The following is a 23,779-nucleotide window of genomic DNA, read 5'->3' on the forward strand; positions in this document are numbered from 1 at the left end:
CTAATTCAAAATCAAGTTCTGAAACAGCCCCAAATTTTTAAAAGCTGGCGCTACTGTGCTGTATCGCTGGGAACGCATTTAACATGCTTTCGGAGCAACGGTTAAGCATTCACAACAACCGGTGGCTGGTTCATTTTTTTCATGGCTACATTGTGTGAAGCCTCGTAGTTTCCTGCCAGGCCTGTTCCCAGAAAAGTTTGCATGGGAGTGCTGATTAATAAATTATGCTTAACGTTGGTGGCCAGACGAAATTCAATTAGTGGTTTTCTGTTTTGAGAATAATTTCGAAACCGCAAGCGCAAGCACGCTACGTGGCGTTTTCCTCCATGCGTGCGCGCTATAGTTGCAGCGCACCGATATAGGTCTGTTTTATGTACAATACTTTGTTTCAAAGTGGCCCGGAAACTTAACTGAGAATGATTAACTGGCATAAAGCTTGGTTTTTCTCGTGGAGTATATTTCCGCATGGTGAAAAACAGCAAGGAACTAGGCGGGAGACACAAGAGAACGAAGACAGTATACGCTGCGATTCGCAACTGAAGGTTTATTGAAAAGGCGAAAGGATATATACAGAGAACCACCAAAAACTGTGCGCGTCGTAACCACATCGACACAATATAATACGCTTGGCACAATAAATGTTGCGTACAAAAAGTTGCTGGTCTGGAGCAAAGGGGGGCCGGTTAAATAAAGTAGCCTCTTCATTAAACTTTCATTTGCGTGTGAGCGCGTGCGTTATCTACTTTCTCTTCAGTGTCCCTTCAAGATTGCGCTGTTTTTCACCATGAATACTCACCAACTAGCGCAAACTTCTTCTTTGCTACACTATATTTACCGAATCTAGCATAGCTGGATAAAGTGGAACAGTATATCTCTGAATTTAAGGATATGGTTTGTAGCGAAAATTGCTGTTGGAGCCAAAAATGGACTCTCTTAAATTATAAATGTAGATGCATTGACCGAATCATGAAACTTTCAAGAAGTTTCACAGAACAAGATAAAGACCGTAAGAGCAGTCATTTTGCCTATATTTTACGTCAAAGCCTGACAAACTGGCATTCATTGGTGCTTCCGTGAAGAAAATGTTGCGAGTCTAAAGAACTAAGTACCTTAGTAACTCCTACTTCAAACGACCAACCTGTACGGCCGAAATGATTAGACTTTTTAGTTGGCTTAGAAATCAGTTTCTTGGGTGGTTGCGTGTAGTCGATGATTATCAGATATAGATTACCGCTACATAACTCCAAGTGGCCTTGATTCGGGGCTCCTCCTGAAAATATGGGGGCACTTATCTGAAAGACAACCAATTTCTTACGTATGCCTTAGTTTCCTACCTTGCCTCTCATAACAACGCCGCAAGCGATGGAAATAAAATTTATAGGTGTGATGTTAAGAGACGGGAAGAAAGGGAATTCGGTGATATAACGAACGAGAGTTAATGACATTGTGTAGAAATCAGGAAGAAGCAACGGGCTTGGGTAAGACATGTATGCGAAGGCAAGATAACTGATTATCGTTTAAGTTAACTGAATGGATTCCAAGTGTACGCAAGCGTAGCAGGGCGCGGCATAAAGTTGGGTAGGCGGAAGAAAATACGAAGTTTGCGAGGATAAGGTGGCCACAGCTTGCATAGGATCCGGTTAACTGGAGAGATATGGCAGAGCCGCTTCCTGTAGTTGGCGTAGTAAGGCTGACGATGGCGATAAGCTCAAAACCTACTGAAAAAAATCACTGATGGTCATTGCGGATAAAGCGGCACCGTATGCGCTGGTATTAGTGTTCTTGAACAGAGCAGCAGCTTCTGCTGACTAGCTCAGACTGTGAGAGCGGGTGGTGGTGTCGAGTTCATCAATAACCATGTGACGCACCGTACCCCAGCCCGACTCTCCCGATCCAATCCAGCAATCACAGCGTGACACGTCGTGTGCCCTCTCCACCCTTTTCAATCTCATCCTTATACATTCTGAATGGCGCATACGTTTGCGAAGGTGATCCACCAGCTGTTTTTTTCAGTCTGTTAGCCTCGATAGTCTCCAAACTATCGGCTCTGAATGGCGACCACGGCATCCCTCTTGACGCTCTCTCTTTCTTTTTCTGCTACTATCGCTCTTTCTCACTCCTATCTCATGAAAGTTCAGAGGTGGATTTCTCTCTCTCTACTTCGCCTCTTCTAACCAAGACGTCACATGCTAACCACAGATGCCTTCTGTGGTAATGGACGTTCTAATGCTAACGCAATATTATGTTCTTAGTCTACTGACACACAAACAAATTGAAAAAAGTGAACATTTTATGTCCCCAAGGAAAGTGTCCCTCCCCGCATTACGCATTGGAGCAAACCGGCAACAAGCAAAAAAACTTAATAATAACAGAACATTTCGACGTGCGCCATCAAAGAGCGCGATGTTCCACCAGTCTGTCTCGGTCACAAGAGAAGCTACTCCGATTACCCAGGCTCTTTTCTTTTGTGTAACCCTTCCTATGAACATGCCTAAACATAAACTAGCCTGGTGCGAAGTCATTATACAGTGTCAGAGGCACCGAGGCAGGACTACAAAGAGCTACTGCAACTGTTGGGAGAAAAATACGTGGCCTCTGAACTCAATGGGGGAAGTAAAACAAACTGCCCAATGAGGCACCGGACAAGATAACATCGAGCGACTGGTGCAGGTCGCGTGATACAAAATGAAATGGCGGATGCAGAATGCATGCCTCTACACGATCTCTTTTTCGCGCTCCTAGATCTGAGGATATTATTATTTCACACGTCCTGCAGGCTCAGCCTCGTCGCGCCGTGGAACGTGTCAGCGACCTCTACGCAGAAACTAACAAATGCCGGGGATCAAAAGTGGCAAACAACGAGTCCATTAGTATACAAGGAAAACGTCTGTGGCCATATCTTTAAGCAAATAAACTACTATCGTTGAGTAAAGAAGCTTGCTTCAGTGCCGGAGCTTGAACCTAAAGTGTGCGATGTGGTAGTAAACAGTTATAATTGACTCTAAAAACACTAACAATGCTGAATGGAAGGCATTTTAGTGAATCATTCACCGCGATGTATTTTTGGAATTTATTCCTTATACTTAGCCAAGCAGTGCAAGCACAATCACTAGGGGGTATGCCGGCCGGCTTACAGACCCCGTCAGTGGTGTTAATATCGGATAAATCGCAATGCATGTGTTTTTGCCATTGCTGCGGTTTTTCAGGGTATTGTTGGCCGTGCAGCTGCGACCTTAGATGGTATTTATGCTTCTGGAGCATACATTTTCGTTGCTTTTTGAGGACATGAGCAATTGTAATACATTTGTAGCAGTTCTGCTTTGTTTAGGAGCGCAGCTTGAAAACAAGCTGGCTTATTAGTCATTCTAAATTTGTGATCATTGCGCTTGAAAACTGCTGTAGCCTTTCATTGGATGGCAGGTATTTACGACCTGTGCCTTGCTGCACATATACAGGGGCGGAGAATGGGTTCCACAAGCAGTATCATTCAAGCAATGGGTGAATATATATTAAACTAGGTCTGTGAAGCAGAGAGAGCTGCCGCACTAACTTAAAGAAACATGAAGGCATAGCGTAGAACACAGCGCCTACAGCAAGTAACATTAATGCACGGATGTATAGAGCATAGAATCACGTGTTATGATAATAGCTGAGCGGTCTCAGCGAATGGACCACTAGCATCCGGCCTCAAAAGCACTTATCTAACACTTCATTCGCAATGTCTCGCGAAAGAAGGGTAAATAATCAGTAAACGATCGCATGCTGTCAAAACTAAGCCAGTTCGGCGGAATTACACAATATACCGAGACTCTGGCGAAACAAGTTAGATTTTCTGTTCGTAGAAAGATTATTTCTTTGCCATTCAGCATCCAAAGCATTCATGCCATCCCGCTTAAACAGTGCAAGTGCCGCTCGAGTAGACTACGAAGTACTGTCTCGGCACACTATAACCGTCCGAAAGATATTGCCTAACCTTTTTCGCATGTTTTCTGGTCCCGTTCCCTGCCACAAAGAAAAATCAAATCTGCTGAAGCAGAAGCAGGAAGTAGAATGAAAAGCAAAAACACTGTAACGTGGTACGAGAGTCCTCTAGGTACTTACACTGAAAAATGGTAGAGGAAGCACTTCCAGCCCGTTGGGCGTTCTAGGAAATTGTAGACCTTTCCTTGAAAGGTCATCTTTCCTTTCTTGCAGCCATCCCTAAAGGGAAAGACACCTAAGTTTGTTCTGAAAAAGAAGAAAGAAAGAGCGGTAAGTGACATGAGAGAAAAAAAAAAAAACTTTCCAAACGCAAGAGCCAAACCTTGACTCTAAGTGGTCATTGTTGTCTCAACAAGAAGAATCTTGATAAAAATAGGAAACACGACGTCGCCGTTGCGTTAGTGTGACACTGAGTCGCGAGCTCATGCTGCGAGTCACTTGTGCTGTTGTGCGCAAGTGCCTGATTGTTAAGTCATTGCTTCTTTCATTTCCGTCCAAATATATTCGCCTAGGGGTAAAGTTAAGCTCCGTCCAAATATATTCGCCTAGGTGTAAAGTTAAGCTCGTGAGGAAGACGGATTTATCCCGTTATGCCACTTTATGTTAAATGTCGCCACTCCGTCCCTAGCGATGAAGGTGGCGCTGATGAATGCTTTTTTATTTCCTTTTATTCCACCCTTTTCTTCCCTATTCAACTTCAGTTATCAGACTATGTATGTTTTGCGAACTTGCGTTTGAGGGTCACAGCTGTGATGGTTCCTGGTGACAGCATCTTCTGCATTTTATTCCTGCTGAGGCACTTTGCATCCACTGAAACAATCTGAGAAGTGTAGGCATTGTGCAATAGGCACCATAATAGCAATATTTTGCAAAAACGTTTTCCCCTTTTTGGTGGAACGTTATTTCTTTCTTGCTGAAATCAACTCTTCTGTTGCTTGCCGTACACAATTTTTCGTACCAATAAGAGCTTGATTTTTTATTGCCCTGAATAAAGGCACATACCCTCAATTGGGCCGCGTATAGGAGACTTTTAGTTAAAGCATGTAATTATAAAAACAGAACGCTCCGCAGTTTTCTCAGCGGTATTTTGTTCTCGCTCAAGGTGTCAAGTCATCTTTGAAGCATTAAAATAATAAAATGCGCACGCACTCAGTCTTGTGTAATTAAATTTTTCTGGTCTCATATGGCTCCTTCCCGTATTTTGTTGCACGCAGGACTGGTGCTAGTTTGTATCGTATTAACATCAAGGTTAATGTTTGGGAAATATATTGTAAGAAAATTTTATATTATGCTCCGATGTCCACGCGCGTTCTTGCCATTTCAGGTTTTCCGCGCGGGACAGGTTATCCTGCATATCCTCTCTACACATGATTGATTTTCCCCAATGGACACTGACTTGACGCAGCCAGTTCCGCAGTGTTTGGGACTGAAGCGAATCCTCACTGCTTACTATTAACCTGGGTGGAGCTATGTGCTATTATGTGACCGCATAAAACCCGCTTTGGAGCGAAATCCCAGTGATCACTGTTGGAATGGCCGCCTGCAAACCGTGATAGGCGGCAGGTGGTGTTCGGGGAGAGCCCGGGTAGAGGAACCCGGGTCTCACTCGCTCAACCACGACAAAATACAGTCTCATGCGGGATTCAAACTCGAAGGCGCGTGAACAGATCAGCTTTGCCTGGCGCTGCCTCTCATGCTGTGCTTTGTATATCATGGCCTTAAATCCGTGCCTGCTGCGTTGTTGTTGCGATATCGTTGTTTCCAGACGCAGTTGAAAAGGTGCAATGAAGCGTCATCTGACGTGCGTCGAGCGGAAAGTAACGGTGGAGGATATCAACCACCTCAGCAGGGTAGCACATAAAGCAAAGAACACTCGAGCCATAACGTGCATGCTATCTCATTCGGTTGCATCAGTTGCACAAATCGTCTTCCTAATTAAAGAAACCTGTACAGCTTTTCGAGTGAATTCATGGTTGAAAAATAAATTTGCCCTGGCCCATGGCACGAAGTCGGAATCACCTCCGACTTAATGGCGGTTAATGGCAGTTGTATCAAATGAAGAGGCGAGGACGGTGACCAGATGGTACGGCGAATATGAATTGACGAAAAGTCGAAGTGTGACTTACGTTAGCATAACGCTCCCAGGGAAGCCCAATAGTTGGAGCATATTCCGAACAAGAGGGTAATTTAGCACTCGCCATAGAACAACCATAAGGCTGCAAGCGAGGACAAATTCCATTTAAACTATTTAGTTGCGTAAAAAGTTGCCTAGCATTCTTGCGCTCATGTGGACAATAGCGAGTGAAAAATTCATTGAATGGAATAAACTGGACACCGTCGCTATGGCTCATTGGTTAACGTGTTCAGCAGCTGATCACGAGGATGCAGGTTCGATCCAGGCAGCGACCGCCGCGTTTCGATGGAGGCGAAACGCAAAGCGTCCGGATACTGGGCGATGTTAACGCACGTTAAAAAAAATACCCTTGGCGGTAGAAATTGACCCAGTGCCCTCTACTTAGGCGTCCTTCAAAGTACATGTCCATTTGGCGCGTTAAGCGCGATATACCATACCATATCATGCCATACCATACCATATCATACCATACGATATCGTACCGTACCGTAACATGCAGTACCATACCGTACCATTATATGCCGAAGTCTAACTGGAGACCCGTTAAAAGTTGATGTAATGCTTCGGACCTTGTGCTGTGGGAGGAATTTTATCTGAATACACAGTTTAACTGCTAACTCTTTGCGGTGGGTGCCTCACACAGCGCATGAAGTGGCGAGCTTTGCTCTGCTCTGGTGGTTGGCAGGACAGTCTCATAGTAAGACAAAAAATGAAATAAAACTGTTCCCTATGCGCGTGATATATGCATAACGGACTGGGAAAAGAAAAAGTGTACGGAACTGATGTTAATATAATACGTGATCCTAAATATAGGCGCTTGGTGCGCTCGAGCTTGTTTATTTCCTGCCGAGTCCGAAAGAGACCAAGCGTCTCAAAAGCAATTTGGAAGTTGTACCTATCGAGGAAAAGTAATGAAACGTTATATTTGTATTGAACCTTGCGAAATACGTTTAAGCTTGTTCAAACCAGGATGTTTAGGACAATCGAAGACTAGTAAAACAACATTCGCCTAGGCGACCATGCCTCTGAGTAAAGCGACACGTCCTAAGTGATGCCACATAAAAGGGAGCATTTTGAAGTGCATTCCACAAATACCGCTTACAGAGATTCGATCACCTGCTGCTTGGTGTGACATCAACGCAGCGTGGCAATGTTCAAGGGCCTAGTTAAGGCCAACGCTAAGCTTCAGCACACTTATTACGCCTCCTCCTTGGTGCAACCTTGCCCTGGATATATGCTACCAATTTGCCCAAAATTATGGCTTTCTGTAAGTTATTTTTAACTTAGAGGAAAAGTGCGACTCGGCTGTATGATAGAAATCGTGCATGTTCCAGGTGAAAAGTTTTTATAACCCCAACAAAAAAAAAAAAAAAGAACGCGCTCGCGTACCTCCCAAGTTTGCTATGTGTGGTTCTCATTAGAGATGCGCTTACAAAGCCCGCGTACCCTCTGGCGTTCCATACATATTCAAGAGGTTTCACTCTTCTGTTAAACCGCCTCGCAACAAAATGAGTCTGGGGCGGTCAACCTTAACCCCCCCCCCCAAGAAAAAATACAGCGTAACATAAGTTCCTGGAGTTCGCATGGATCCTGACACTGTGGCCCTATTTGCAAGCTCCAGGCGCTTCAAATCGAGGAGGGTGTTTCTATTTAAAGTGTTCGTTACGAACAAGGAGGGCTTATTGAAATAAGCGCGCTATCAGACGACTCACGTCGGCAGAGCGCGTCGTTTAAAAAAATGCAACTTAAAGTTCAGGAGTATTTATGGGCACCTTGTTCGCTATAATTATTTCCTCGTTCCGAAACATGTCCGGCAGATGCTAAAGAATGAAAAAACCTTGTTTCGCATAACTGATTTTTTCCCAAAGATGTCTTCATTGCACCGACTTTAACACGTTATAGTACGAGCCGCTGACTATGCAAGAAAGTCTTTTTTCTCTGGTACTTTTTTGCTAATGGGTCACTGTGCTCTTTACTGGTTTCGCATTTAGCATTCCGCGAAGATCGAAAGAGAAAAAAAAAACAAAGTAAATATATTTCGTTTCGCACGAAAAGTCTGGTTCAAGGGCTTCGGTAGCGCAATGATAAAGCTCGTACAATATACACGGCGTGTCATGTAACTTGAACCAAGAATTAAAAACAAAGCGTCGCACCACAGCTGAGTGCGAAAGGCAACATGTTGTTTTCATTCTTCTGGCGCTCAGCAAAGCGTTTTTCAGTTCCGATTGCTTATTTAATTACCTACGAATAATAACAGATATTTTATTTCGTATACACTTGAGAGTCGTGTGCGTTACGTTTAAAGATAAAGGAGCAACACAATAATAGAAAGAAACGATCTCCTGGCCCTTAAACATTTTAAATTATCGATTAAATAAACAGACGCCACCTGTGATAAGCAGTTATCGCCTTGATCGAAAATTTATGGTCAAATATTCCCAGAATATACCACCGCCCGTATATAGAAGCAAGCTTCCAATGACCTCAGGCCGAAAAATAGCCTTTCGGCCTCCTTAAAACATATTTTCCTCGACTCCACGCAAATATGGGAGTGATAAAAGTTCATGAGGTTTGGTTTTTGAAATTTTATGTTAATATATAATATCTTCATTTTAGCTTTGAACCAGAAGTGTGGTTGGATAATGCCATACGTTGCACTTTCACTATCCAAGCGTTTGTGTCTATTTTTATCTTTGTGCACAAGGTCTGAAATTTTTACGAAGTGTACTTCACACTTCGACCCTTCATTAACCTTAAAGGTTGTGGGAGCAAATGTGTATTGGCTTTAGAAAATAAACGAAACTAAAACTAAATACTGAAAACACAACTTCCTGTGTATTCATCTCTTTTCCTCTCCAAGTACAGGCAATGAACACAAATCGTTGGCGGTCCTTTAAGCGCCGAGCGTGCATCACGTCGCTCGAGGACACCCGTATACGCCAAGCTATTCTGACACGTGCTGTACGAGTCTTTTCTGCTTGCTTTTTTTATAGATTCTCTCTTCTCTCTCAACAGCACTCAAAGGACATCCTGGCTGCTTCACTCGAAACGTTAGCCTGTCCTGGGGCCAATAAAAATTGATTGCTGCTCTCCCCAACGATGTTTTCTAAGCTGCTTTAACTTCAATATTTCATTTCCGTCTTCCAAAGGCCAAAAGGTCGTGCCTAGTGCGATGAGGGACTAGTGTCAGTCCAGCTACTAGGAAGGAGCGTTTCGTGGTTAGTGGAATGGAATTGGTGCGTGAAAATTTATGGAAGGAAGGAGAAATTTCATAACTCCCACATTAGTGAGCGTTTTCTTTTCGCGAAGGAATGGTGAAACAATATTTATGATCAATGCCGGAAATGACCTTGAATAAGTGGGAGGTTTGCAGCTATACGCATCGAGGAAGTGAAAAAAATTACAAGGAATTTATCAGAGTATATTTGCGAATCTAAATACACATAATTCAGGCTTTAGTAGGCTTCCTTAGAAGATACAAAAGCTCTCGACAAATATTAAATCATCCGGGCGTGGATCATATACGTGACTGGTTGCTTTGCATCTAGACAGAAAAATGTTCTGAAATGCATCGGCTCACTCGGACCTCGATTTCTGTATTTCAGTTCTGTGAGTATTAACTTTGTCGCTAAGGGTGGCATTGGTTATCTGTGTGTATGGGCACAGAGAACTAGGTGTGATCATGACTTGGTTTTGGTACGCATAATAACCTATGAGTTATGCATCTTCGGCACATCTGCACATATGTTATCGATTATTGCCATGTTTGCGATATGTGTAGTACATTGTTTGTGAAGATTTTATTTTAGCAGTAGGACTCAATGGAAACAAAATTTACCTTTTCTGATTTGTGGTAAAGTTTCCTCTCACTAGAATCTTTGTGATTTGCCGGTTTTTCTCACTGGGACCGAAGTACCCTGCTTCTCACAACAGTCGCCATTATCTCGAGCATCAAGTAAGTTCGAAGCAAAACGTTGTAACCATTGCTGTAATAAGCTCACATATTCTACTTGCTAACAAATATTTGTGCCGTTGGAGACCGTATCGCTGGAGTACTTGGGCTGCACAGAACTTAGCTGGCTACATATGTAGGCACTAAGCTTAAAGCTAAGTATGCCTTGCGACTGCGAACACTTGCATCAAATGTTTCATTTTGATGGTGTTTTGCATATGTTGAGCGGAACTGGAATTTTTCTCGCTGTTCTCTGTAAAGCAAAAGCATGATCCCCTATGAGCGTACACTCTAAACACGAAAGGAGTAAAAAAGAGAGTAAGCTGACCTCTAGCGCACACTCTCCAAGGGACAGGGTATGCTGCCCTAGCCGTGAGGTAGCTTTCCATCACTACATATTACGGAATACTTACTTTTGGTAACGGAAACAAACTCGCCCTTCAATACATGCGAACTTCTAGCAATTACAAAGATTTCAACTGAGATTTCCAGCTTTTCTATTTGCTAACATCAGGGCGTCTGGTGCTGCGTTTAAAATCCTCCTTTCGTTGCTGACTGCCGCCGCGGTGGCTGAGTGGTTATGGGACTCGGCTGCTGACCCGAAAGATGCGGCTTCGATCCCCGCCGCGGTGGTCACATTTCAATGGAGGCGAAATTCTAGAGTCCTGTGTTCTGTGCCATGTCAGTGCGCGTTAAAGAACCCCAGGTGGTCGAAACTTCCGGAGACCTTCTCTACGGCGTCCCTCATAGCCTGAGTCGCTTTGACACGTTAAACCTTCATAAAAAATAAACCAAACCGTTGCAAACTACATCAAGTTACTATACGATTTATAGTGCAAGTACACCTCATTAGCCAAGAAACAGCATTCCGCATATGTAATGACCATAATCTACTCCAGAACTTCGACAGCCTGACCTGGCTCTAATAGGAAGTGCAATGCAGTAGCGCTTCCTGTCTTTTTACTCCTACGTAGCCTTATTCGTGCCCAGGATGAAAGGTACCTGTGTGTCCGTGGGGATGTATCATTATAATACATGAGGTTGTCCTATAGGACAACCTCATGTATAGAAATGAGTGAAGTTTGGGAGGAGTACAACCTTTGTTCGGCGGTTTGTAACTTAAGGTTCTTTGCACCCAGTTCTGGGCTGTAGACAATGCGTGGCTATTTTATCTCTTTATTCTTCCAAAGGTGCTTAGGTGCCCCATGCAAAAATGCTTAGAGCTAGCTCCAGCACTCAACGCAGTTGCTGTAACGATTAACTAAAATAATAGTTCTCGTAATAAAGATTTCCTCATCTGGAATAATCTAATATTGTGTTGAACCAAGTATTTCAGCCTTTCTCGTTACTTCTCCTGGCTACGGCAAGAATGTTAACGAAATAGCGTTTTGGGAGTGTAAAGGAGAGGTGATTAAAAAGTAAGGCCGATTAGACAAGCGTACTGCTTTTTATAAGATATTAAATTCCAAGTACATACAGGCTATGTCTAAAGGGTACCAATTTATAACATTTTGTTTCAAGCTGCTCCCTGGACGAGTTTCCCAGCTTCTCTACAGGGAAGCTATTGATTGCCTGCTCCACTACTCCGTCGTGAAAGCTGCGGGCTGTGCAGTTTTGTCAACGGCTCGACGTCCCTACCAATAGCTTCAATTCTGTTTCGCTGAAGATCGTAGGAAGGAGCCTTTCAAGCACAGACTAGAGCGAAATCATAGTTGATTGTAATTTACAAAATTAACGCTAAATTCTAGTGAGAGGAGTGGAAACAGTGACGTCGGATTTTGCTGGAGGTGTCGTGATTAGTCACTAAGCACATGCCAGCGGGAAGGCCGCTTTTTGATGAATATTTTTCTTTTCCTCGTTGAACTTTATCCTTCTACAGTGAGGTTTAGATGCTGAAAAACCACAAACGCAGTGCGGAAGCTCACTTCATTAATTTCTTTTTTCCGGGGTGGGGGGGGGGGGGAGGTAACCGTATTCCTCCCCTTGAATTACTTGCATGCTTCGCTTGATTCCGGTCGAGAGCAGTCGTAAGCCGTTGCATTACTACCGACGCCTGGTTAAGAACTACAGTGCACATGGTATTGCATCTCTTTTATGACCCCGGTTCACGTGAGCAAGCCTAAGCAATGCGAACAACTGTAAGCCATAACATAATGCAGCAAAGGAAAAATTCTTTCCCGCTTTGAAGCTTAACTTCTTCGACAATGCCACTGTCTTAGCTCCGACAACTTTCTTTCCGGTCATTCTGGAATCATTAATTTATGCTTCGTCATTTTTACGCTGCAAAGTAAGCATCTCCTGTCCTGTCATCCGAGGTGTGCAGCTTTGTCTTTGCGAATGCAGTTGGGCTAGACTGCGACTAAAGCGCAGTATGATACACATGCGCGCGTATATTGGCTTATCTACAAAGGAACCTAATCTGAAGCCCCCGAGTAACCAAGCGGCTTTTTTTCGAGCCTTGACCTGACTGCCTATACGGGGCGGACAGCCCGTGAACGACAGTAGTTTGCATGGCCAGGCTTCATTCCGATGCAGAAAGAGCACAAAGTAAAAAAAAAAATAAAAGCGGACGTGATTCCATGCCCCCGTTAGTCCTTCGTGCTCTGCGACAACGAAAGGCTTCCTCGCTTTGCTTGAGCGCGACCTTTGACTTGGAATAAACTAGCCGAAAGGCAAGAAGAAATAAAAGAGCAACGATCGGCAGCATTGTGCGCTAGCAACCATAAAACGTGCACCGGTCCCAGCAGTAGCAGCCTTTCTCGAAAGAGCCGCCTTGGGAGCCGTGCCCTGCCATGCTTGCGCCGCTGCTGCCTTCCATGCTTCGCTCCACTGTTGTTGATGGCGGTGGCGCTGGCGTTGAGACTAACGCCACGTTCGCAGTTGCGCTCTTTTACGTCCGCGTCGTTGTGTGGCCCGTGACAATTTCGTCCGGGCTAACTTGCGCAGAAATCGCGCCGGGTTGCGCAATTCTGCCTGAGCTATCAAATCTCGCACTGTGTTTTGTCTCGGCACGGCTAGTGTTGGCTCTACCAGATTGGTCCTTGGCCCCTTCTCGACTGTGACAGCTCTGCGAGACGCAGTTTACTTTCCGAAAGTAATATAGGTTTAAGGTTAAACTAAATCTGAAGGCGCTAGTTGTATGTAAGAACTCCAGGAGAGATGGGTGTCTCCTTAATGCAAATTACTGTCTCACCTTTGTTTATTTGATGTTTAGGACCATTAAATTGGGTTGTACACCAAACAGATGCTTTAATAACTGCAGGACGTAGATTTTATTGCATAGCGCTTTTTAGAGTATAATTTCAGCTGGAATTGCGTTGCGCAACTACACATGCACTAATGCGTTAATTAAATTTTAAATCGTGGTATTTGAGTTCCTGAAGCGGCCTTTCGGTTAGGAGGGACGTCATTGTGAAGGGCTCAGCAATTATTATACCGGGCTCTTTTACGCGCGCTGGCATCATACAGCAAACAGTGATTTTGTATTTCGGCTCCTTTGTAATACTACGGTCACTGCCGGGGCCTGGCCCGCAACCTTGAAACCAGCCGCCGAATGTCGAAGACAATGCGCCACCGCCGAGCGTTTTGGTTTTATGTGGGTTTAACGTCCCAAAGCTACTCAGGCTATGAGGGACGCCGTAGTGAAGGGCTCCGGGAATATCGACCACCTGGGGTTCTTTAACGTGCACTGCCATCGCACAGCACACGTGCCTCTAGAATTTCGCCTCCATCGAAATTCGACAGCCGCGGCCGGGATCGAACCCGGGTATTTCGTATCAGCAGCCGAGCGCCATAACCACTTATCCACCGCGGCGGCTCCCCCTGAGAGTTTTAAAAGTGTGCAATAACTTGTGGAAGATATGAAGCATAACCTGTGTCATGCATGCAGTGGAACACAAAATACGCCTTTCCGTGCCTTTTTTCGCCATGCTAAATAGGCCAGAAAGATTGCTTCTTTTTATAGGATTACTAACTGCTGCCTAAAGAGAACATCACACACAAAATAAGGTGTACAGGCATGGCATGCTATCGTATGGTATGTATGGGATGGTACGGTACGGTACGGTAGGTATGAAAGGAAAGAAATATGCATGAGAGGAGGAAATGACCCCTACCGATTATAGAGACCTTTAGCAGACCGTGTACTGTTTTACTGTCTCAGATCACGAAGAACCGTAAGCCCACCCACCAGCAGCGCGCACGCGCTGAATGGTCCTGATGCGGTGCGACAGGCGCGCACGCTGCTGCCGTGTACCTGGCGCCATCTGGTGCCCCCAAGACGGTACGCGCATGCGCACTGATGGCATGCGGGCTGCGCTACTTCTGAGAACGGCAACTGTTATACTGTGCAAGATTTGCTGAATGTGTTGTCTAATAATAAGACTGGCGGCGGTAGTATCGTTGCAGGTAGGATTTTTTTTTCAAATGACCTTAAAGTGATAAAAGAATCGAATTGAATTCAATAATTGTTATTTTAGGCGTTATATTTTGGTTGTTCAGCTAGAATTGTCGTTTTGATGGAAACAGTGGTCGCTCACATTACACAACTCAGCCATATAACAGGATGACTAGTCACGAACTGAAATTGCAGGAATGTCCTTTCATTTAGGCAGCAAGTTGCATTCAACAGCTTCCAGCCAATTTTGAAACGTGATAGCTAATTAAGACACTTCATTTTCAGTCATGCACCAAACGTTATCAACGCTGCGTTCAAAAGCAGCGATTGTGACTGTAAGGCGCGGACGAATATTGCTCAATCTAAGACACAAGAAAATGTGGTACTGGTTTCGACTAAAATTGTCTGCTTTTGAGCTTGTAACCACCTCCTTTTATTTTGCCTTTTGGTCCCTTTGTAATCAGTATAAATAACAAACACTGGTTTACAGAGATATTTTTCTAGCACTGAGTTCCTTTGCCGGTTTTAGCAACGCTCCACAGAGATAAATTGGTACCATTTGGAATTCCTTCGTCACACGAATTGCGATCTTGCAAAAAAAAAGCAAAGTTCAGTGATGAAATTAACAAAAAAAGCACTGTCTTCTACTGTTTACCTGACGATTGGTTTCTCCTCCGGCACGATGCTGAGGAATGAAGAACGCAAAGAAGCAGTCAGACAACTTTTCTAAAAAGAAGACAGCGTTATGCCTGTTTTTCGCCTAGTTAGCTCGCTAACTTCTAGAAGCATTGCTATTCTACCTGTTACCTGAATATCGGTTTCTCCTCCGGGATTGGGCTGTGGAGCAATGAATGCAGACACTCAGTGTGAAGTTCACATCCTTTTGAAAGCGCTGTCCGAGAATATGTAACAAACTGGACTGCTTTTCTACGGCGGCACCAAAGTATTAGGCTTCCCAATAAGCCTAAAGGTAAAGAATAAAGCTCCTTGCTGTCTAATGAGGAGTACGACAGAGGAGAGTCTGATACGTCTTTGTGCACTTAGGTCTTTCCTTTGGACACTGAAAATATTTGGTCAGAGCAGTGAGGAATTTCACCGTGCGGGTACGATGAATGACCACATTTTTTTCTAGTCCACGGTCGACACCACAAGGCTTTGCTGCACCGAAACAACCCAAACACTGACCATGGCACATTAGCAGAAATGATAATCCTGAGATTTCTACATAGAAACCTACCATTACTTCCCTCTCAATTCAGTATTGCGGTTTACTGCTAATAAAAATAGCACAGACTTGGAAATCGACACAAAACGAAACTAAACTTGTATTGTTTCTGTACAATTTTGGCCTGGGTAAGTGGTCTGATTGTCGCTAGTCTCAGTCTGGAAACTGGAAATTGAAACAAAAACGTCAGTGGTTACACGCAGCAGTGTGGTCCTTGATACCACTATAATGCTCATGATGCACAAATCAGAACATTAAGAATAAAAAGGAGCACTTCCAGTTTATGGCGGGAAAGTCCAGTGGAGCAAACTGAGCTGAAGAATAATGCGATCTGCACTGTGGTCACTCTCTACAACTTGAGCTGCCTCAATCCTTACCTGGCGAAGGAGCTGCGGTCGTCGACCATAGGGCTACAAAAGGGCGAGTAGCCCAGGAGAGACGCCTTGCCCTCCATCTCGAACGTGTGCTGTGAGTCGGGTCTAAGCCCGGCGTCCATGACGGGAAACAACCTGTCACCGGGTAACTTGTTCGTCATTTCCGCCAAAACACGCACTTCCGGCGCCAGAGGCGCCCACCGAACGACGCCCAAGACGTCGTTTTGGCCGTCTTTAGGTCACCACCTGGCCGGGAGTCAACCAGAACGGTGTCCTGGCAAACATGGCCGACGCTTTGGGTGCTGCTCGAAGCTATCTTTATCCTGAATATGCTGTCACACTTTGGTGGTACGTTGCCCTAGACGACGGCGTTTCACCTGCGTAGAAGAAAGTGACAAGGTGTTGTTATTCGGCTATAACATCAACGAAAACTAATGAAGAAAACAACCTTGGTCTCTTAACTTGCGGGCAGCAAAGGACTTGCGCCGACATGTTCTTAATAGTGACGGTGTGGCACAGTGCACCCATTGCCACCGCAGTGAACAAGAGTTTGGACGGTGAGTGTAATAGCAGATAAGAAGAATAATGCAGCAAAGAATTTGTAAAATATTTCGTGACCAGTTGTGTTACGTGTAAAGGCCCAACCATAGAATTTTTGTCATCCGTGGCATTTTAAGCAAAGATTGCAAAATACTTAACATAAGGCAGGTAGTGACAGCTGATCCGGAACATGAGAGGGAGATAACTAGAAGGATAAGAATGGGGTGGAGCGCATATGGCAAGTTCTCGGAGATCATGAGTGGCAATTTACCAATTTTCCTCAAGAGGACAGTGTACAACTGCTGTATCTTACCGGTACTCACCTACGTGGCAGAAACGTAGAGGCTAACGAAAAGAGTTCAGCTTAAGTTAAGGACAACGCAGCGAGCCATGGAAAGAAAAATGATAGGTTTAACGTTAAGAGACCGTAAGCGGGAAGAGTGGGTGAGGGAACAAACACGGGTTAATGACATCCTAGTCGAAATCAGGAGAAAGAAATGTGCTTGGGCAGGGCATGTAATGCGAAGGCAAGATAACCGCTGGTCGTTAAGGGTAATAATAATTGGTTTTTTTGGGGGGGAAAGGAAATGGCGCAGTATCTGTCTCATATATCTTTGGACACCTGAACCGCACCGTAAGGGAAGGGATAAAGGAGGGAGTGAAAGAAGAAAGGAAGAATAGGTGCTGTGGTGGAGGGCTCCGGAATAATTTCGACCACCTGGGGATCTTTAACGTGCACTGACATCGCACAGCACACGGGCGCCTTAGCGTTTTTCCTCCATAAAAACGCAGCCGCCGTGGTCGGGTTCGAACCTGGGAACTCCGGATCAGTAGTCGAGCGCCCTAACCACTGAGCCACCGCGGCGGGGCAATCACGGATTGGATTCCAAGAGAATGAAAGCGTAGCAGGGGGTGGCAGAAGGTTAGGCGGACGGATGAGATTAAGAAGTTTGCAGGCAAAGGGTGGATGCAGCTGGAAAGGACAGGGTTAATTGGAGAGACATGGGAGAGGCCTTTGCCCTGCAGTGGGTGTAGCAAGGCTGATGATGATGATTATGATGATGACATCATTCGGGGCGAAATGCGAACATCGTTTACTTGGCGAATAACATATATCTAGAGATTTAGTCGAGCTGTATACTGGCATTGACGCACTTTCACACATATTCGTTCCTATGTTTCTTGGTTAGGGTTATTTTACAATCGTGTTTCATGTATAACGTATCTATATCATATATACTCAGCCTTTTCAATCAAATACTATTGAGATGCCTTGTTCCTTTAGGTCCATATATCTTTAGTGTGGCACGTTTCGTTTATTATATACTTCTATTTTAATACTACATGGTTGGTATAATGGTTTATTAATGTAGATTGTATTTGCATTGCTCGTGCGTGGCTGGAACAAGGTCAAGCTGCAGTGAAGCAGCATTCTTTACTGCCGCCTTTTTCCCCTTGTTAAGCTGCGAAATTTAGTTCGTTTGACTGATTCCTTTTACTGATGATTGACATGATTCACAAAAAACACACACACACACACGCAACCTTCGTCAATGTACCGACAGTGGCTACCATCGGTGGCAAAATAAAAACAAAGCAATAAATCTGGAATGTTTGATAAAGTACGTTGCTGATGCCTCGTTACTTCGTCCTCTAATTTGCGGGGTGTGTATTTGCAAGATAAGCAAAAAAAAATGTAGACAAAAGCAAGCTTATTCATGGGCATCTATACACACCACCGTTTTTAACTTTGCATCTCAGGAATAAAAGATCGATTACATTAACCTACACAGGTCTGTCGTCGTGAAGCACTTAGTCTCTGCTTATATGATAAGTTTTCGGAGATTATTACCGCAGCCAACACAAAGGCATCTCAAGCGCACATAGTATTTGCTGCCGTGGCCAGTCAAACGCACTCTACCCAGAGCGTGCCAAACAACAACACTTTAGTAATCGCTCTTTTTGAAGACTGCAGGAAATGAAATAACTTCCTAACCAAACTGCAGGCAATTATCAACCTTCAATTGTTTTTAGTCAGCCACCGAGGAAGCGGTCACACAAATCGCCATCTTTGTAAGTCGCGCAAAGGTTTTTGCTTGTTCTTTGCTTTTGATGCATCCGTTCCTCAGGTAATGGCTCGCTAGGGGCCACGAAGGAAAATAAATAAATATCTTAACATATAAAGAAAAAGAGGGAAAGTATTAGTGTAATAAAAAGCAGAGAGGTCACTCCGAGCCAAAGCCTGTGGCCTAGTGCTTCGTATTGAAGTGAACGGTAAGTGAATAAATGTAATGTAATGAGATCAAATTCAGAACTCGTTCGGTATAGGTACGCTTACGCTTTCACATCTCAAGAGTTCTTAACGCGCGAATATTTAAGAATCATTACATGGGGTTGCTGGTTCAAATATAGTCACAATTTCTTTGTTTCTTCCTTTCAGTGCGGTTGTGGCCTGAAAAGAAAATCGAAGCTGTAAGTAAAAAGAAATCACAAGTCTGGATCAATATCAGCAGCGACGCATTAAATATATCCCATAGCTAGTTACCATGACGGAACCTCTTTGGCTGAAAAATTTCCATTTCCGCCTGCCACAAGCCTTCCCACAGGCCGTGCAAAAGACACGCAATTTTCCGCCAGAGAGACTTTCCATTAACCATGCAGCGTTGCTTCCCAATCCTGACGTCCCTATATTTCCTATCCTGCCCGCAAGAAGACGGAAAAAGGCAGAACAATCCGGCTGGGAATGCCAAGGGTCTTCGAAGGAAAACAGCCCGCTTTTTGCCCTAGGAGTTAGACGTCACCAGGATCAATCGTAGCCAGGGATCCGAGACAGCTGCTGTCGACTCCTCGCGCATCTCCCGTTGCGCTTTCCCTGAGCGAAAACTGTTTCGTCAGCGGATGAACGCACACATGCCTCAAAGGTTAGCGCTCCTTGAGGCGTTGGCTCCTGCATGCTGAAGAGGGCACGCGACGCGGAAAACGGGAGTGGGAAAACATTGCCAGCCTCTCCTGTGTTTTCAAAGCGCTCAGTGCGGCAACCCAAGAGCTTTGCCTCCGTGCGCTCCATCCAAGAATGATTGATCGATGGCGCAACGCTTTCTTGGGAGCCGCTATTCGATTATAGAAAGCTTTCTGCAGTTTGGACTAGACTGTGACGCATGCAGAAACTCATTCTTGGCTGTATTTGCACAGAACACATCTCATCAACGTTTTTTTTTTTGCAATGAGTTTCTATGCAGTAAGTCCTGGTTAATGCGGCGAGAAAGTTGTTACGAAGCATCAGCCCGCATTCAATATAACGAACTTATAGATTAATATGGAATCCCACGCGGCGTAACCGATGCGCTATTCTTGGTTGATTTGGTTTATGGGGGTTTGACGCCCCAAAGCGACTTAGGCTTTGAAGGACACCGTTGTGAAGGGCTCCGGAAATTTAGACTACCTGGGGTTCTCTAACGTGCACTGACATCGTACATCACACGGGCCCCTAGAATTTCGCCTCCATCGAAATGCGACTGCCACGGCCGGGATTCAACCCGCGTTTTTGGCGTCAGCAGCCGAGCCCCATAACCACTGAGCCACCGCGGCGGCGGTGCGCTGTTCTGTAAATGCGGCCTTTCAATGCAAATATCTGGGTTGCACTTTGCTTCGGGTGCTCTCTGTACTCTGAAAATAGGACAGAAAGTAAAAACTTGCATAAATGTCTCTGCCATTTATATCAAAATTCGCAGAGGCGATCACAATTTGCCTTTCATGTTAGCACAGTGTGAAACGCAGCAGTGCTAATCGCCAGTAGTCTAGACTCCTGGGTTATAATATACAGCTTTCAAATTAAACGCAAGATGCAATTTGTAAAAAATAATTTATATAGACTCCTTCCGACCTTATCTCAGCCATTATCTAAAAGTGAATTAACGCACCGACGCATGAATGGTACTGATAGAAATCGTTGGTCGACAGCTGAAGATAATCCGCCAGCCGATCAGCGCTAAAAACATTTGACGAGTTTGAGGGTTGTATTCTACATAAATTTTGATCGCCGGCATTATTATAGGAACATGCCAAATTAATTTCATTTCATGAAAAGATCTTTCCTAATACTGGCGCTTTGCCGCCAGTCTGATCTGAGAGCTTAAAAAAAACTACTTTTTTCATTTTTCTTTCATGTCCGACCTTTAGACGGTGCGACTGATTTAACTATACGTCGTCGTTGACTTCGCTTCTACTGCTTATGACTGGTTATCTGTTACAATTAAACCATTGTAAATTTCATTATCAGTGCGGTTTTTTGTTTAAATCTATGCGGCTCACTATCTCCAAATGACAAGCCTGAACTTTTCTTTTCGACAACTCACATGCCAACCACTTTCACGTTTTTTTTTCTTGTATTCATACAGGCTCCCTTTTGTAGACAATCAACTAACTACGTGTGGTGGCTCGTACAACAAGGATAGCATCCGGCAGCTGCCGGTTGAACTCCGGGATGTCACGTTTTAGGGAATTCTGACGGATACTGTTCATTGCAGAAAAACATTAATTTGAGCTAGCTGGTGGAAAGACATCGTAAATGGAATACAACGACACAAGAAAACTTGGACAAGAACACCCAAAAGACGTGACAGGCGCCTGTCCGTCTTCTGCGTGTTCTTGTCCTAGTTTTCTTGAGTCGTTGTATTCAATTTGCGGGTCTTAATTACGCCGTATCGGCATATATAGCCACAAGCTCCTGGGTGTATTCCACTAGGACACTGCGACCAAAGTCCGTACCAAGGCGGCAAAGCACAAACAGCTCCACCAGCAGACTGTATAGCGAAGGAGTAGTCATCAACATACGTGGTGACCGCGCGCATAGAACTTTCGCCTAAAGGAAAGTTGACAAAGCACTGCGCCTTGTAGACCCAGCGGGCGTTACACACAAAATTCTCGCTCCTCCGTTTTGAGTAAGTTCCATCGGCCAAAGCTAGGCTGTTCCCTAAGTCAATATAACCTCCAGCGATATTGCTTTGTAGAGACTTCTTGCAAATAAAGATTCGGATATTACCTGCTCTTGTTTTCAGTCTCTTTCGCCAAAGCCGGCTATTTGTTTGCCAGAATGGCGTCCAACGGAAACGTGCTAAGATGCGGTGTCATCGAAGAAAGCTTTGTTCACACGGAACTCGAAAACGGCGAGAAACACGTGGAAGTAAGGTAGAGGTGAAGCTGGCTGGAGCGAAGCAGTTTCGCGTTCCTCTTTATGATGAGATTTTCTTAGAAAGCATAAAACCGTAGGCAAAGGCGCAAGCATCCCTCTATGGATGCTAAGTACTTTCGCAGCCGTTCTTGTCATTTGTGTACGCGCCAAAAAATCTTTCACAGCATTGCTAGCTGAGGTGACTCTGTGTTCGTTATCATTTTTGCGGGCTAGCTCATATCGAAAGAGGCAGCGCATTTCTTAATTTTAGGAGTTCATGAAACCGTTCATTGCAAATATTTAAGGATATTATTACCAAAGTTGTGCCGAGACTCTCTACAAAGCACATATGTGATCAAAGTGTATTTCAGCAATATTGTTGGCCGCAGTGGAAGAAAGTTTTTCTTTATGTCGGTAGATGACAATAGCAATGTCTGCTTTGATACTTCTTGTGTATTGTGTCGGACCGCCTCAAGTTCACACAATAATGATGTCACGGCAGTTCTTTTTCTCTTTATTGAAATCTGGATGCTTCCGCCTCCCATTGCGGGCGTCATACATGTTACCGCAAGTTGAGTTATGCAGGCAACATGGCATATATGTTTAAAACTTGAAAATTTCGGGTTTGTGGGTGTTTTATAGGTGCGTAGTATAAAGCATTTAATTGTTAATATTGATAAATATAGCATGGAAGGTCCGACGTTATTTTCTGTACACCATAGGGGGAGTATATACCATGTGCAGAATATCTAGTAAACTTTTTTTACTCAAAATATACCCCTGCATAATATGCACCGGGGGTGCATTGTATGTGAAGAATAACGGCATTTAGTTTTACCTCGCTTCCGGCGGCAGCACGTGAGGGCAAGCAACGTACCCGCACTGAAAGGTGTAAAAAATCACAGACAGTTGCACAAGTTTACAACTTTTGGAAAATGTTGCCTCGTCATGGGCTTGAGGAAACGAGCAGTCTTAAAAGCGAATAAAGAAAATAAAGAGCATGCACGCAAACTCGGAGAGCTAGTTTTGTGTACTGTGTGCGCAAAATTTCTCTAATGAGATGTGTTTTGGTTCCTTCGACTGTTCCTTTATTAACTCTAAAGAAACATTAGCTTCGATTTCGTCGACGAAATCCCAGCTGTTTCTTTCATGAGTATGTTGCATGACGGCGCTCAAACAAAACACCTGATTCGTACATTCTCTTGGTATCCGTGGAGCTAACGATTCGTATTACCCTTTTTCCAGTAAATATCGGGATGAAGAGACGGCCAAATTACCAATACGGTGCAGAACCACTGCACGAATACAGCAATCCGTACTAGATATTTATTTTTTTAACACAGCTCTCCGTGCTTCCAAATTCTATTGTGGAAGCTTCTCGCCGCAGACACCTTTGTTGCGGAGCGCCACACAAAACGACGTGACGTCATAAGCTCACAACTTCCATTCCGTTATGGCACACAAGCTAGCAATAGGACGCATGCGCTAAGACGTCGCGCTGACTTGCATCCGCACTACATTTTGACGTCACACGGGTTCTATGTCAGGCGTTACGGTTCCTTAACGTTACAGTTCCTTAATGCACAGACGACGCAGTTGTCGGAGTTGATTCATGACAGAGTTAAGTTGAGGCGGCGTAGAAATTTGTTTTCATTTTTTCTTGCCTATAATCCGCATCTATTCTGCATAAAAAGGCAGAAAACGCACAGCATTGAAAATTGCCGCAGTGATATGCGTCTCATCTCTCTAAAAGATAAGGTATGGTAGGAAAGCGCTGCCGTTAGCGAAAATAATCCACAGCAAGCTCGCCACAGCGTGCGCAGTGCAGCTTTGAATGAGTCCGTTTGCCCCTATAGCAGGCGAGCATCTCACGTTTATGCATAAGGCGTCTATATGCAGCGTGTTTGAATTCGTGTGAACCGTTATTGTGCAATAACGATATATTTATCCCCCCGACATAAGAGAGGATGCCGAAGACATCACGCCACTGAAAAATCGTTTGATAAG

The 23,779-nt window shown here is 44.4% G+C and overlaps 1 protein-coding gene across 1 annotated transcript in view; it reads right to left on the reverse strand.

Annotated features, from left to right (window-relative positions):
* LOC144103919 (potassium voltage-gated channel subfamily KQT member 1-like) overlaps nucleotides 1-23,779 on the reverse strand; it is a 138,808-nt gene that overhangs the window by 90,609 nt on the left and 24,420 nt on the right. The window contains exons 2-3 of the mRNA XM_077636641.1: nucleotides 16,066-16,439; nucleotides 4,102-4,227 (exon numbers count right to left, since the gene is read on the reverse strand). Of these exons, the coding sequence (XP_077492767.1) occupies nucleotides 4,102-4,227; nucleotides 16,066-16,223 (284 nt within the window). The 5' untranslated portion in view covers nucleotides 16,224-16,439. The remainder of the gene's footprint in view (nucleotides 1-4,101; nucleotides 4,228-16,065; nucleotides 16,440-23,779) is intronic.

The sequence above is a fragment of the Amblyomma americanum genome, chromosome 9, assembly GCF_052857255.1.
Source record: "Amblyomma americanum isolate KBUSLIRL-KWMA chromosome 9, ASM5285725v1, whole genome shotgun sequence".
Lineage (NCBI taxonomy): Eukaryota > Metazoa > Arthropoda > Arachnida > Ixodida > Ixodidae > Amblyomma > Amblyomma americanum.